Source organism: Pieris brassicae, chromosome 4 (genome assembly GCF_905147105.1).
Source record: "Pieris brassicae chromosome 4, ilPieBrab1.1, whole genome shotgun sequence".
Classification (NCBI taxonomy): domain Eukaryota; kingdom Metazoa; phylum Arthropoda; class Insecta; order Lepidoptera; family Pieridae; genus Pieris; species Pieris brassicae.
The window spans coordinates 5726956-5741578 of record NC_059668.1 but is presented as its reverse complement, the minus strand read 5'-3'; the positions used below and the strand labels follow the sequence as shown (position 1 = coordinate 5741578).

Below are 14623 nucleotides of genomic sequence, written 5' to 3'. Positions count from 1 at the left end.
GTTTGTATATATAGACCTAGAGGTTAGCTGCCATAGATACTGTTATGTAAATCTGTCTAATTAATGTAATGTACTATTTCATTAATTTACAGCGTAAGGAAAATAAGCGTGTTAATCATTGGTGGTAATAGCGCAATTAATTTTAAAACTAAAATGACGACTTAGAATTTCAATAAATATCAGTTTTGACCATCTATGGCATTGTTAATACTAGCAGATGGCCTCAAATTAAATTCTAAAAACCAGATGTGAGGGGTTTTAATGTTCTAGTCAGTGCACAACTTAATTGCTTATGTGTAATCAAGAAACGTGTAATATATATATTTCAATATTTTATTGCAATAAAGATAACGGTGATAAATTTCTTGGCATCGTTATTGATATTCTAAGGGCTTTGGTCGGTCTGTAAGCTAACAAAACATGCAACATGTTGATAACCTTACCTTCAAGAGTCCCTCAAGAGGAGGCAAAGCACTAAATCCACTTTTACCACTCAAAGCATTGTTATCTTGTTATTACAATCCCTTTGACTATCTTTGATAAACAATTATATTGGCAAATTCTAAACTATGACAAGTCACGATATTGTTGTTTAACGAGAGTGTTGCACGCAAATATTACAATAAATGACTATTATAACTGAAAGGTACGGTACCTTTCAAGGATACTGACTGATCTATTTTAAAGGAATCGAAATGTACATAAGCTATTGGTTAAAGATTACTCCGAGCAAGCCAGGATCATCAAAAAATAAACAACGAAATATATTTAACCAGTCGTTAATTTTTTAATAGGTCCCTTAGTTCAAAATTAAGATGACAATCGATAGAGCTGGTAGGCCTCCTGCGCCAAGGAGAAGCTCCACCTACAAAAGCTACGATGAACTTGGTCACATCGATAGAGGCAAACCTCTTAGGCATCGTCACGGTGGTGTCGAAGATCTTAGCGGATTGGAATCCAGACCACAAAGGTCATATGATACCCATGATTTAGACAATATAACTCTCCTTAGCTCTGAAGAAATACAACGACCGAAAAGAAAAACAATTGAAGGTCTCGCAAGCGGTTTTAGAAGAACTTTCTCTGTTAGAAGTAAAAGGGACGAATCGGAAGCAATACCAATGGATACATTTAGTGTAACCGGTGAAAACTTCGCTACCGTAAGAGGAGCGCCGTTTGGAAGACGTAGATCTCTTTCTAGAGACCGTGAATCTTCACTCCTGGGTAGAAGCTCGTCTGAAGGAGATGTGAGAATGCCGCCTCCTCGAGCTCCACCAGCCAATCCCACTCCACGTCTGCATCGATGTCTACGCGTGCTTGGGGGAAGCTGGAAGAATCTTTTACTATGTGAGTCTTCGCGACTTATCACTAGCTTGCCTAATCAGAAAACTCCCTTATTAATTGCTAGGAGATTGTAGTGCGCTAATTAACACTCTCATCACTAGAACAATGCGTTAACATAACACTTAACATTTAGAAATCCAAACTCGTCTCATTATTCTCCAATTCAAACGGCAGTTAACCATTTACCGCGGTGGGCCCGTCTGTGTTAATTGTTAGTACGACGGGTACAAATGACCAAGAGGTTGGTGGCTTTAATTCCATAGCTTAACGTCAAGCTTGACTGTACTAAACGCTTTTTTCTTTTTTGAAATTATATAATTGTGTATATTTAAAATGCTGATTAATTAGTTGTAGACATTTGATTTATTATCGCCTTATATATTTTCTCATCTACATAATGATCAAATAATGATGGCCGTATTCATTAATTTTCCTGGAATTAATTTTAAATTAGATGACGATAGTTTGGTTGTTTTAATGAAAAACAATTCATCCATTAAGAAACATCTGTTCGCTATGAAGGTCATGCCCACGTCTAATAAAACAGAATCACCTGTAATACTACACGTTAATAACGCTTAGAAACCTTAGCCTTAAAATAAAAATAGACTTAAAGTGACGAAGATTGTAATCTATATTGATACCTGTGCATAGGTTTCAGTTTGACTTATCTGACTCGTAATTGACACAGTTTGTAAAGTATTTTTAAAACAAATATTTCTCAAGAAAAACAGTAAGTAAAAGTAGAGCATGAGGGGTGTAATGCAAAGCTTATCTCTCGTGTCGAGCTGTACGAAGTGGTCTCACTTAGAAAATTGCCTTTTTAATTTTCCGTTACACTGATTTCAGCCTCCAAGCACATAAAGATGCTAGTTTCTGTTCGTATTTCCCGCGTCTAGTCAAAATGTTATAGAAAATATCAAAATAGTACTTTCACTGAGAATTTCATTTACGTATAACAGCGTTGTCCTAGTGGCTTCAGAGACTCTCATCTCTGAGGTCGTAAGTTCGATCCCTGGCTGTGCAATCAATGGACTTTCTATGTGCGCTTAACATTCGCTCGAATGGTGAAAACATCGTGACTCGTCGACGGCGTGTCTCAGGCACAGAAGGATGATCACCTACTTGCCTATTAGATGGACAAATGAATGAAATGAAACAGATACAGAAATCTGAGGCCTAGACCTTCAAAGGTTATAGCGCAACTGATTTTCATTTATTTTCGCCATGTTCTTTAATAATAAAACAACAATATTTGATAAATTTTGTTATGCCATTACTTATTTAGAGATATATCTACGAATCACTTCTGCTTGCTCTAATTCAATTTGTGTAGCTGACATAACACATCTAATGTCCGAGGGTCGATGCGGTCTGTCAGCATTTATTCAACATTCGCCAGTAGCGCGATGACAACCTCTCTTAGCTAAATTGCTTTTGTTATGTTGATAAATTAATGGACCTTGACGTTTTTATTTGGTTTCCCATTGTAATGCTAGCTAAGGATTATAAATGCGAAACTGAACATTTTAAAGATAATCATTTAATAGTTTATTAAAATGAGTATAAATTAAAGTTAAATCCCTACTGATTACTCAATTATTTACAACACGAAGCTCTCGTTACGCAATAACTATAAATATACTTCTATGCTTCTTATTTTCGATCTATGTGGTTCATAAGATTCACCATAAGGTGAATCTATGAATTCCATAAGGAATGAGAAAGGTTTATTACCTTGCACTTGCACGATATGGTGGATAGCTGCCGCACATAGATATCATTATCTCCTAATAACAAGTACAGCTATAATTCTTATCAATTTTTGCACGACGGAGGTCATTTTCGCCACCTCACGTAGTCATGGGTTATCTGCACAGTGCACGTATCCCCATGAACGGGATATGTCTTTATGTTCGTCGTTTTAGACAAATACGACATCCTGCTTGCGTCTTATATTTATTTATAGGAAGTAGCGTCTGCACTTTAGTAAAGTTTTCATTTTTCATCAAGGTAAAAAGGCTTTAAACCAAATGTATGCTGAAAATGATTGCTTTCCGGACAAATCTCTGTAGTATCTTTTAATCATTTTCTAGCAAAGCCTTTCGGCTAATATGTGGTATATAATTTATTTTCTTACAAATTGTATTTAAGTAATACGTAATACGCAACTATTATGTACTAATACAATAACAGTGATAGCAAATTAATATAGTTAACAAATTTTCGCAAATCTGACAGAGATAGAGTCAGCTAAGCCTTACCGTCGCCTAAATTAATTCTCCACAATAACAATTAAGGTGAACAATAGAGAACTATCTCCGAAGATCTTTGTAAGACCTCTAATTCAACGTAAGCCGAGGGATGATTGTATTGTATGTTCTGATATTGTTCTATTAAATTACTACAGAAGAGTGACATCTATTGTGCCTTCATATAATCTTACTATGATACATATAACGTAGGGCATTAAAAATGCATGTCAAAGTGAATGTAGTGGACTAAAATTGGGACGTGTATCTCGCTCGTATATACATAATATTAAATTTCTCATGTAAATAAAATATAATTTTGTAATGAGAAATAAAGTTCTATAAACATAATGCGCTATTTCCTCTCTTATTCACATTTAGACGTTTTGTTTTAAATTTCTCGTCATTAATCTGCTGTTGAAAATATAATACTGCTTGTTGTCACGTAATTTTTTAACGTATTGCCTACAATATATCTGTGTAGATTATCACTGTTGTATGCAATTTACCGTGTGTTAAGAAAAGTCAAATCATTAATAACATATCAAAATATCATTAATTTCAAACAAAAGAATAGCCGTATTCAAGAAAATTTCTAATATTACTCATATTATATTTGTAAAATGGACTGCTATTAAACCGGCTTCTTTTAACAAAATACCCGTCCGTAAGTGGCCATTGTTTCCGAAGATATTTATCGTAATCCAAATGGCACATCTGCAGTCGCAAAATTTATACCTTACTAGCTTGTTATAAGGTTTAAAATCCATTGACTAAGTAATTTAAAAGCGGTATTGTCCATGTTATGTATAATTTTAAGCTAATTGACACATACGTGAAAGTTACTGTAATGATCTGTAGTAGGTAGGAAAACTGCTATAACATCCATCGGCAGTCAGTAATTGTCGCAGACTGCTTCTTGTATCTTTGAAAACGGTAGTAATTTACTACTTAACTATTGTTTATGTTATATGTTTATATAATATTTCGAAATCATCCTCGTATCATTCATTATAAATATATTATATATATATTTGCTGTTTATTTTTGTTACTGTTGTTATTATTAAGTTATTGATTGTCCTCTATTTTCACTAAATCGCCAGCAATACCATTTTATTCACCCGTGAGAGAAGAGGAAATAATTTTCTTTTGTTATGCTGGAAATGCGTCCATCGTCTTTGTTTCGTGAAGATTACACACTTCTCCAGCAAAGTCTCATTTGCGAACACCTTAATTTCAGTGGCAACGCCTGCAAAATCCCTGTCGTCATTCATCAAAACAACAATGGCGTTATAAAATGTTGACAGGGTTTTAATAAACCGGAATAAAGTCTTTGTGACTTAAGAAACGGTTCCTTTTATTTGGTCAATGCCTTTGTAAACACTATTAAGTTAAGATTTCCATATTATTAACTCCTTGTTTTTTAAAATTAGACACTTATTAAATTTACATAATTTGTCATAACGCGATAATTATCTGTGGCTTTTGTTAAACATTAGTTGACATTTAATCATCTCTAACATTTGTAACAAAGTTTCAACTGTCAACCAGATTTCCTAAAAATACTCCTCATACAGCTTCGTTATCATAGCACAATACCAATATCGTAAGGTATAATGCGTAGTTCCCAGCTAAATTCAAGGCTGTAAATAGCGTAAAAAGAGTCCCCCTCGAATTCTTAAGGCCCGTCAGGTTGGATCCTATTGACTATTATTCGAAAGCACCATGTGCCCTTTGTGAAATTTTCAATACCCTACATTGTTCGGCCCGCGCCTCTTTATTTCGATTTTACCCTTCTGAGGGCACACATTTCTATCCTGATCTCGAAACGTTCATTTTTGACAAAAATAACGCTCTACCGTGTTATTACATGATTCACACATACCTTGTTTATGTCATCATAGCTTTTATCGTTATCAGCCAGTATTTTATTTTTCACGTTAACACTAATATTAATATGTACTAAACAGATAAATTGGTCACACTCCTCTGCATCATTTTATTATTTGACCCTATCAATGCATTCGGATTACAATGGATCACGGTGTGCGTCGTTGCTAGTAATTTGATCAATTGATGCTCTTTGTTTGTCTCGAATCCGATTTGTTCCCCTTCGATCTGTTTTAGCTTATTTTTAAAAGCACTCGCATGTCATATTTAATGTATCATTTGGAATCTTTATCTGTACCGTTAAGTTGTTGAAAGCTTTCTGTACATCTTTTGTTTTTTGTGTTTGCAGTTATTAAACCATATCTAGTTTTTAGTTTTAATGGATTCGAGCTAGTAAGTAGACTTCTAGTATGTACTGCGACCTACTCAAAATACTATTAATTATTCGTTTCATTTTCTTTGGTTATATTTAAATTGGATTTTTATACGTAATTAAGTTAATTTAAAACTATCACACGCATATCGTTACTCGGCAATTACCAGATTTTGGCTGTACTGCGCCTACTATAGTCACGATTCACTATTAACACGAATTGTTGCCCAATCTATATGTATGAACAGCTAATGTAAGGGAAATGTTGAACCATATTGAAGTCTGACCACGTGTATAATTGACAAGCGGTTGCTTAGACTAAATTGTACAGACTTAGGGACCTAAATTTCGTAACGGAATTAGGTCCTTATGTATTTCGAAATGAGACCTCTTTTGTTTTTTAATTGTTTCGCCACGTCTTGTAAATTGTTATATAATGTTTATTTATTTTTTTGTTCCAGGTAAGTACGAGTATGAGAACTGTCAAACCAAGTATTTTAATAGTGCGTTTAATGGTAATTATTACATAAGCCTCGCAGACATCACTTGACAACAATTTAATTAAATCCGATAACCAGTTACCGAAGATGGTAAATAAAGGCTTGAGCAAATTACAGCCTGTCCACTTCATTGAAGTGACTTCATCTCAGACATGTAAAAAAATAATTGAGTTTGCAGGAATAATATAACTAGTGTAGTATTCGTTAATTAACACTTTTTTGAAGCTAAATTTATTTATGTATATTAATATGCATCAAGTGAATTTTTTTCTGTGTGAAAAGTGAGAACTTTAGATGGCAATTTTGCGTAACGTCTTTTGCAGTTAACGCAGATTTTTTATTTATTTATAATAATTATCATTAGCACGTATACAGTGTGTACACGTTGTGAATATAGATATACAAATACATGGAGTGATCATATACTGGTACATGATCATTTATTGGGGCTTTATATTATTTATATTAGTAATAATTAATTTAAAAAGAAGTTTCACTTGTGACATGTGTACTTTGTACGCACGCACTTTTTTTAAGGTTTGATTTCTGAGTTTTTATTAAGTTGTACTGTCCTACAGTAATAATAATTCATTGATATCTTCCACTGTAGGATATCTTCCACTGTAGGATAACCTTTTATTGTTGGCACCAAGCTGTCTGATTCAAAAACCTTATATCTATTTAAAATTATCATAAAATATAACTGATAGAGTCATATTATATCTTATCAATCGTTAACAACCGGATTCACCAATAACTTATCAATTCGTGAATGGTATTTGTGCTAAGGCCGAAAATGATAGTAATTTTCATTATGACACATTAATATTCCGTAAAAATTATTTTGATAAATATCGTTTTGTTATAAAAAGATTACTTAAATTAAGTTTATGTAATATACTGTTACGTAATTAAATTTTACAACGGTATTGAAATACAACGAAAATTACCTAATTTGTACCTTCTACATTTTTCCTCTACATGAGCCTCTATTCGGAAGGTTTTTAAAAAAAACTGACGTAATTCCATCATCGAACGTCGAGGCAGAATGCAAATTTCCACCCTCTCCATCTCGAAGCCAGTCGTTCCACAACACCGCGCTCTTGAAGGCATAAATACGACTTAGCGGTCTTCAAGAAAAGTGCATACCATTCTCTGAAAGGTCGGCAACACACCCGCTAGGTGTTTCAAGTGTCTGGCCGTTATCACTTTATTCAAAGTGACCTAACCAACTCGTTTCTCTTCCTGTCCCATAAAAAAATCTCGCCTCCAGCCGACGCTAACATAAAACTATTGATAGCTCATTAAGTAGACCGAAGTCGTATTATGGAGTATTAAAGCTGTGTCACGTATTCAGCTCACGACACAATGTTCCCTTCACGATCGAACAATATCAAATAGGCAAATATTAAAGGGTCTATCGAAATCGCAGGTGCCGATTTAACAAACAATTTTTCTTTAGTGTTCACGATATTTTGCTACGATGTGATTTCAGATATTTGGCTCGTGTCGTATTTAATGTTTAAAATCGAAATTACTTATAAAATTGTTGTGTATATATATATATATATATATAATTGGGCTTTTCAACTAATAATACTATTCCGTAACTTTGTCAATGTTCGTTCAAGGTCTTTTACTATAATTGGAAAAGGTAACAACATATGTGTTAAGTTAGCTTATAATAAGCATAAATTGCGCAGAAGTTTTAGCAGAAAATTTTTCCAAACTTATATAAATTACTAGTATTATAATACCTCTTAGTAAAAACAAGTGCAGTGTTGGCCTAGTGGCTTCAGCGTGCGACTCTCATCCTTGAGGTCGTAAGTTTGACCCCCGGCTGTGCACCAATGCATTTTCTTTCTATGTGCGCATTTAACTTTAGCTCGAACGTTGAAGAAAAACATCGTGAGGAAACCGGTTTGCCTTAGTCCCAAAAATTCGACGGCGTGCGTCAGGCACAGAAGGCTGATCACCTACTTGTCTATTCGATTACCAAATGATCATGAAACATATATAGAAATCTGAGTCCCAGACCTAAAAAGGTTGTAGCGCCACTAATATATTATTATTTTTATTAGGAAAGTAAATAAACATTAACGATATTAATTAGAAATAAAAAAAATTAATAGTACATTACGCCTGAAGTGGTCTTCGCCTTCGGAAGTGGTATTTACGTGTATGTATGTATGTATTGTATACGATCCCTAACGCTTAACATATGCGTCCTTAACAATAACGCAGAGGGATTCAGCAATAACTATCGATTTCCCCTTTACCCCAGGGAAATCTAGTTGCCACCGATTTTGTGCTGTCGTAAAATGCAAACCCACGAAGTATACTGTGTTGCGGACATATTTCTGTGTCAGTACGTGTTTCATATTTGCGATTTAACTAATTTCTAAATAAAGGGCAAACGTTTTAATTTAATTATCACAGTTAAACACATCAATAAGGTTAAGTCTACCAAGGTTTTTTTTTGAGGTTTATTACTGATTTCAATTACTACGAGATGTTTTTTATTCTGAGAAGATAATCTCTAAGTAAAAATATATGTACGTGAATTTTAATTAAACCGTAAAAAATACAATTCTATTAACAAAATATACGAAGAGTGAACGTTGATTAAGGGCCCTTCCAAATATAAATCTTAGCAGCCCCAATCTGATCCTCATTTTAGTAAGAGGCATTCTGAGGATAATCAAAGAAAGCCTTAATTTTTCCTTCATTTCAGCGAGGACGAGTATTCTCTAGAGTTTACTTTTACTTAAGATAACCTCAAAATAAACAGCCCGGTGTAAACGGGGAACGTGCGTCAAATTCTAAAAGAATTGCGCCTCTGGGTCGAGTGTCCTACTGTCCTATATAGAATTATTAAAAAAAACGGTATGGTAAAATTGCTTCTACATACCTATGTATTTAAAAAAAATCCTATAGTCATAAGTTGTTGCAGCTTACAGATTCAAAATATCACAGAACCATATTTAATTTATTCACGCTATAATACGTTTTTTAGTGATTCTGATATTTTTTACTGATATTTTGGGAGAATTTTACATAATTTACATATTTTTCAAATACAATAAATATATTTAAATGAAGTATTAAAACAATACACCCCTGATTATGCTAAACTTTGTATTATGCGAAAAAGTTCTCTAAAAAGACAAGGACGAAAATTATGCTAATTAAATATTCTTGACGATGATAATATTGTCTTTGTTTGGATATTACAGAAAAATATGACTTTTTGTTGAAAATTTTCTCATTCGGTGTTTTTTCTTAGGGCTATTTAATATGAATTAACTGTAGGATAGTTCTATGGATTAAATAAAAAATGTGTGCGTGTACTAGTGTACACACGAAAGAAGTGAAACTTTTTTATGACCTTATTTTTCTAAAAATTGATCACTTGATATTCAACTTTACAGAAATTGGTTGAATAAAGTTAAATTAGATAAAGTTTAACCAAAGGCTTTTATTATCATAGACATTAATACAAACAATACAATTAGTTCATTTTGCCTTATTACTACTAAGATTATTACAGAATTTTATTAATTGTAACATAATTATTACTATCATTGTTATAGTTATTATATATTTTTGTTTAAATGGCTTCGAATCAACCGTGGTAGGACAAGAAAAATATGGCGCGTAACGGAAAAAAATGTGACGGTATTTTTTTTCCAACGCCGATAAATAAGTTTCACTTAAACAATATCAAATAAAAACTTATCTGTAATATCAATATATGTAAATAATTTCATAAATTCGCGTTGACATTAAATAAGTTTTATGTAAAAACGAAAGACAATGTTTCAAAAAAATACCACGTAGGTTGAGAGTATTGTAAATACTGAGTACTGTATGTTTAGAAAAACGTAGTAAGATTAATAAACTTGGTAATAACTTTAATCTACGTGTAAAAAATATTTAGTTTTAAAATGATGTACATTATTTTATATATAAAGCTAAGAATTGCTAGTAAATTGAAGATGGTACTTCCTCGATAAATATGTTAATTCAATCTATAATCAAATAGTCTAGAGGAAAGCTTCGAAGTACTCTTAATTTTAAACTCCCACGCATACCAAAAGTAATCCAATACACCATTTATCAAAGATCTTTGGCAATTTTTTTGTTGGAGTGCGCAAGGTAATAAAATTTTTATAGATCATGTTACATTGGTTTTAAAGGATATGCAAAATGTATTGTTTGGGAGTCTATAAACGCCCACTCCACAACACAGAATATGGCTTTATTGCGATTTCATTCAAAAAATCTTTTATTTTTACGAGGCACTTTGGCGTTTTTTACCTTTTTATTGATGTAAATAAAGTTATTTGCTCTTTAGGTGACAATGTGAGTGGTTAAATACGCGTATTCTTGACTTTATGTAAATAACTTAATAATTTATTTTTGTTGAAACATTATTTGCGTAATATACTTCCGTTCCAATTTGTTTGAAGTTAATTTAATAAGCTTTCTGTCTACAGCTATAATATTCAAGTCAAAGTAAAAAAATCATTTATTAATATAGGTGACACAAAGTACACTTTTGAACGTCAAAAAAAGAAATGTACATTAAATACTTCTAATTTTACATTTACTGCCAGTTTTCAAATCAAGGGCGTAGAACGGAAGAGAACGGAAGAACTGGCAATAAACTCTCCACCACTCTTTTTAATCAAAAGCATTTATTCAAAAGCAAGTACGTTGAAAATTGTCAAATCATGATAGAAATGTATTTCGTATTCATAAATTTCCTTGACGTAAATTTTACACGCTCACATTTTTTTAATAACCTTAAAACGTAAATATTCTTAATTCAAATATTTTTGACCATACACATTTTGACAGCTAAATTGCATTGGCCGACTAAAAACTAAGCCATGATTGCAGTATCGAATTAACAGCACCGATACGAATCGCTAAATTGAAAATCGATTTTCATTAATTGAGTCTACAAAAGTGCTGATAACATCGAGGATATTGATAAATTAACATTTTACACATGTTACATTACATGTTATGTTACATTGAAAAATAAATAATTATGTCCATACTTTAAAGTTGCACTAGGTACTGACAAGTCGCCAATTAATATTTATGTACCATATAAGTGATGAATTAATTTAAACCTAATTACACAATCTTAATTGTATTTTAATTGCGAGGTTGTTATCATATTTATATATGATATGATAGTTTTTTAAGGAGTTTTTTTGAGATAAGTTTCAGCTCAGTGGCGTGCAACTCTCATTTCTAAGATAAGATTTAAACTCCGGCTATGACAATTGACTTCCTCCCTTAATGTGCTCTTAACATGAGAACATCGTGAGGAAACCAACATGCTTTAGACCCAACTCGACGGCGTGTGATAGGGACTGAAGACGGATCACCTACTTGCCCATTGTAAAAACCAAATGATCACGAAACAGGTACAGAAATCTTAGGCATTTAACATATAGTAATCTTATTTATACTACATAGACCAGAGGTCCATGTTGTGAAAATTCATTAATTTCAAATTTATTTTCTCTGATGTCAAACGTCAAAAATATTGAGATTTAATAAAAAGGTGAAGCTATAACCAAATATTAAGAGAGTAAAAGTCAAGGTGACTATCGTGGTAACGTGACTATCCCATCCCATACTATTCGCTCACATCGACCTCTCGCAGGACCTTATCGACCACTAAAGGCCGATATATTGTAATAAATAAAAAAAGCCTTTTTATTTTTTGCAAAAGAACAAAGTAAACTAAATCCAATTATACAAAAAAAACAATATATATATATATATATTGTTGCATTTTTTAAACAAAGTAGACAATTTTTTTTCTTCGATATATAACCATGGGTATAATCGCCATTGATAGGAGGTATATTTATCAACTTTTTATTAACGAATTTAAAAGCTATTTACTTCTGTATACCACCCACCTATTTTACAATAACGCCGACAAAGATTAAATTTTCAACAGTACAGCAGTTCGAGATTCGATTGAGCGATTGGTCACACATAATTATAATCGATTGATTGGCAGGATTTACTTTGATGAAAATGTGATGCGTAGCGAATATTTCACGAATGTAAGGTCGGGCATTGAACTTGTAATAGATAAAATGTTGACGTTGCATAATATTACACTTGATCATATTCCATTGGCTTAGATTTAACGTTTTCTTAGCTGTGGGACTCTCAAGACGGTTTAAAATCAAAATGTAATGGTTACTCTTTCATTTGTGTTATAAACTATGTTTTCTGAAAAATGATTACACGTCACTATTAATTCTAACGAAATATGACGTGAGGGTTTACAAAACAACGTCTACAAATATATAAGGCAAAACATTATATTGTAATATGTTCCACGAAATAATACTCAAAAAACCTATATACACTGTAAAGTATAAACAATTTGTATCAAATAATTGAAATAAAATGTAAGTGTCTATCAAGGCTTTTTATTTTCTAATTCAACTCTCTAAGTACATATAAGACGAGTTATTTTTAGTATTTCTTCTTGTGCGGCATATCACATTTTATATGTGGGTCGTCATATAATACCCAATTGTTTGTGTTGTGAACGGTCGTAAAAATCTATACCCTTGGCCTCAGCATTGCGTAGAAATTTAGCTGAATAAAAAACAGTCTGCTATATTCTGTGAAAATTATGTTTAAGAAATCTTGTGTTAGAGCATTGAAAGTCAAATAGTTCATTTGCATGACACAAAACTATAAGTAGCAACTATTTGAATCATCTATAAAGTATAGAGAGTTGTACACTATTTTTACGTCATTTATAATAGGAAGTTATTGAAAGTATAAACAAGGAATTGCAACAATCTCATAACAACATACGGTTGCTAGGCAACCAGGTATGTTGTCCTATATTGTTTTAAGCATGAGCAGTGTATATACCTAAGGTTTCAAATGCTGTAATGTTATGCCATACAAGGCGACAATTGCTCATACGACACAAAAAGTACAGATAAGCACAACAGGATATGACTTAAGAGGTTCAAACTAAAAAACTCACTTTCACTTACTAGTTCCAAGGTCATGACTCAGGACATTCAGATGTAACTTCTAGTTATTGAGCGTAAATACATAACCGTGTTGAATTAATTACTTCCTACTTATACGACGACATCTATAAATGAGATAAAGTAAAAAATGTAAAGACCACCGTGACCACTTTTATACATAGGCGTCTTTATTCACTGTTTTATATTTTAAAAAAATCTTCGCACGAAAAAGACGACCGTTAGGAAATAAACAAACGCCAATACATTTTTTAGCGTCAACCGTTTATCGCCAGAACAAGAAGCTTATTGCGTTTTTGAGTTTGAGCGAAGTTATAGAACAGTAGTTGTGGTGACTTTTATAATAGAATCAAATGCGCCGTGGTTTTGTGAAAAGAAAATCCGATATAGCGAAATTTTCGATTCAGTTTTGTGTTGGTTTTATTTACTTTGTGAAAGCTAACGAGATCGCCGCCCTGTTTGCGTAGCTGTGCAAAAATATGGATCCAATTTTAGACCAAAATGCTTGAAGATTACGTTGGATGGGACGGGATTTTCCTAGACATTCTCATGTAAAGAATCGTTTAGTTTTTTATATTTCTTTATCATTATTTGAATTCTAGGTTTGATTTCAGTCATAAGAAGTCACAAATTATTTGGTGCATAGTAAATTAGTAAACCTTCTCAGATAAGATATATTAATGACCTTTTCTGTAACGTATAGATACCGGCAAACATCTTGAACAAAATGTCCTTGTCTGCGCAGAAGCGATTTTTAGGTATAATTGGGAGGGGGCGGCAAATCAGTTGACGTTTGTGTCCCGCGCTGTGTACGATGCCCTAACTTTCCCCCACTTATCTATGAACTTGAAATATGATTTAAATGCGACCGCATAATTTTTGTGGCTAAAAGAGTTACATAAGCTTTTTTTATATTACTAATAATACGAATGAAACTAAATAAGTCTTATTAAACAACTGAGGAGAATAAAGCTCTTCCAGACAAACAACCTTTTAGTTAGTTACTCTCCGTAAGACATCGCTCGAAAGGCCATATTATTATAGTTTGTGCTGAGTAGTACCAGGTATCCGCTCTGCTACTCAGTGATCAAGCATCTGCTTATAAAACGCGGCTGTCTCGTCTTCTGTTATATAAATTATCAAGTGTGAAGTTAAAAACTTATCTTTCAGAAATTCTATAATTGATGAACAACAGGTTTATATAATA

General features: G+C 32.7%; 1 protein-coding gene across 5 annotated transcripts in view; it reads left to right on the top strand.

Annotated features, from left to right (window-relative positions):
• Nucleotides 1-14623, top strand: part of LOC123708132 (caskin-1) — a 191095-nt gene that overhangs the window by 108949 nt on the left and 67523 nt on the right. For 2 of the 5 annotated variants that reach the window (XM_045658659.1, XM_045658658.1), the window contains exon 2: nucleotides 795-1347. The exons of the other annotated variants lie outside the window; for them this stretch is intronic. In XM_045658659.1, coding sequence (XP_045514615.1) covers nucleotides 816-1347 — 532 coding nt within the window. In that variant the 5' untranslated portion in view covers nucleotides 795-815. The remainder of the gene's footprint in view (nucleotides 1-794; nucleotides 1348-14623) is intronic. 5 annotated transcript variants of the gene reach the window in all.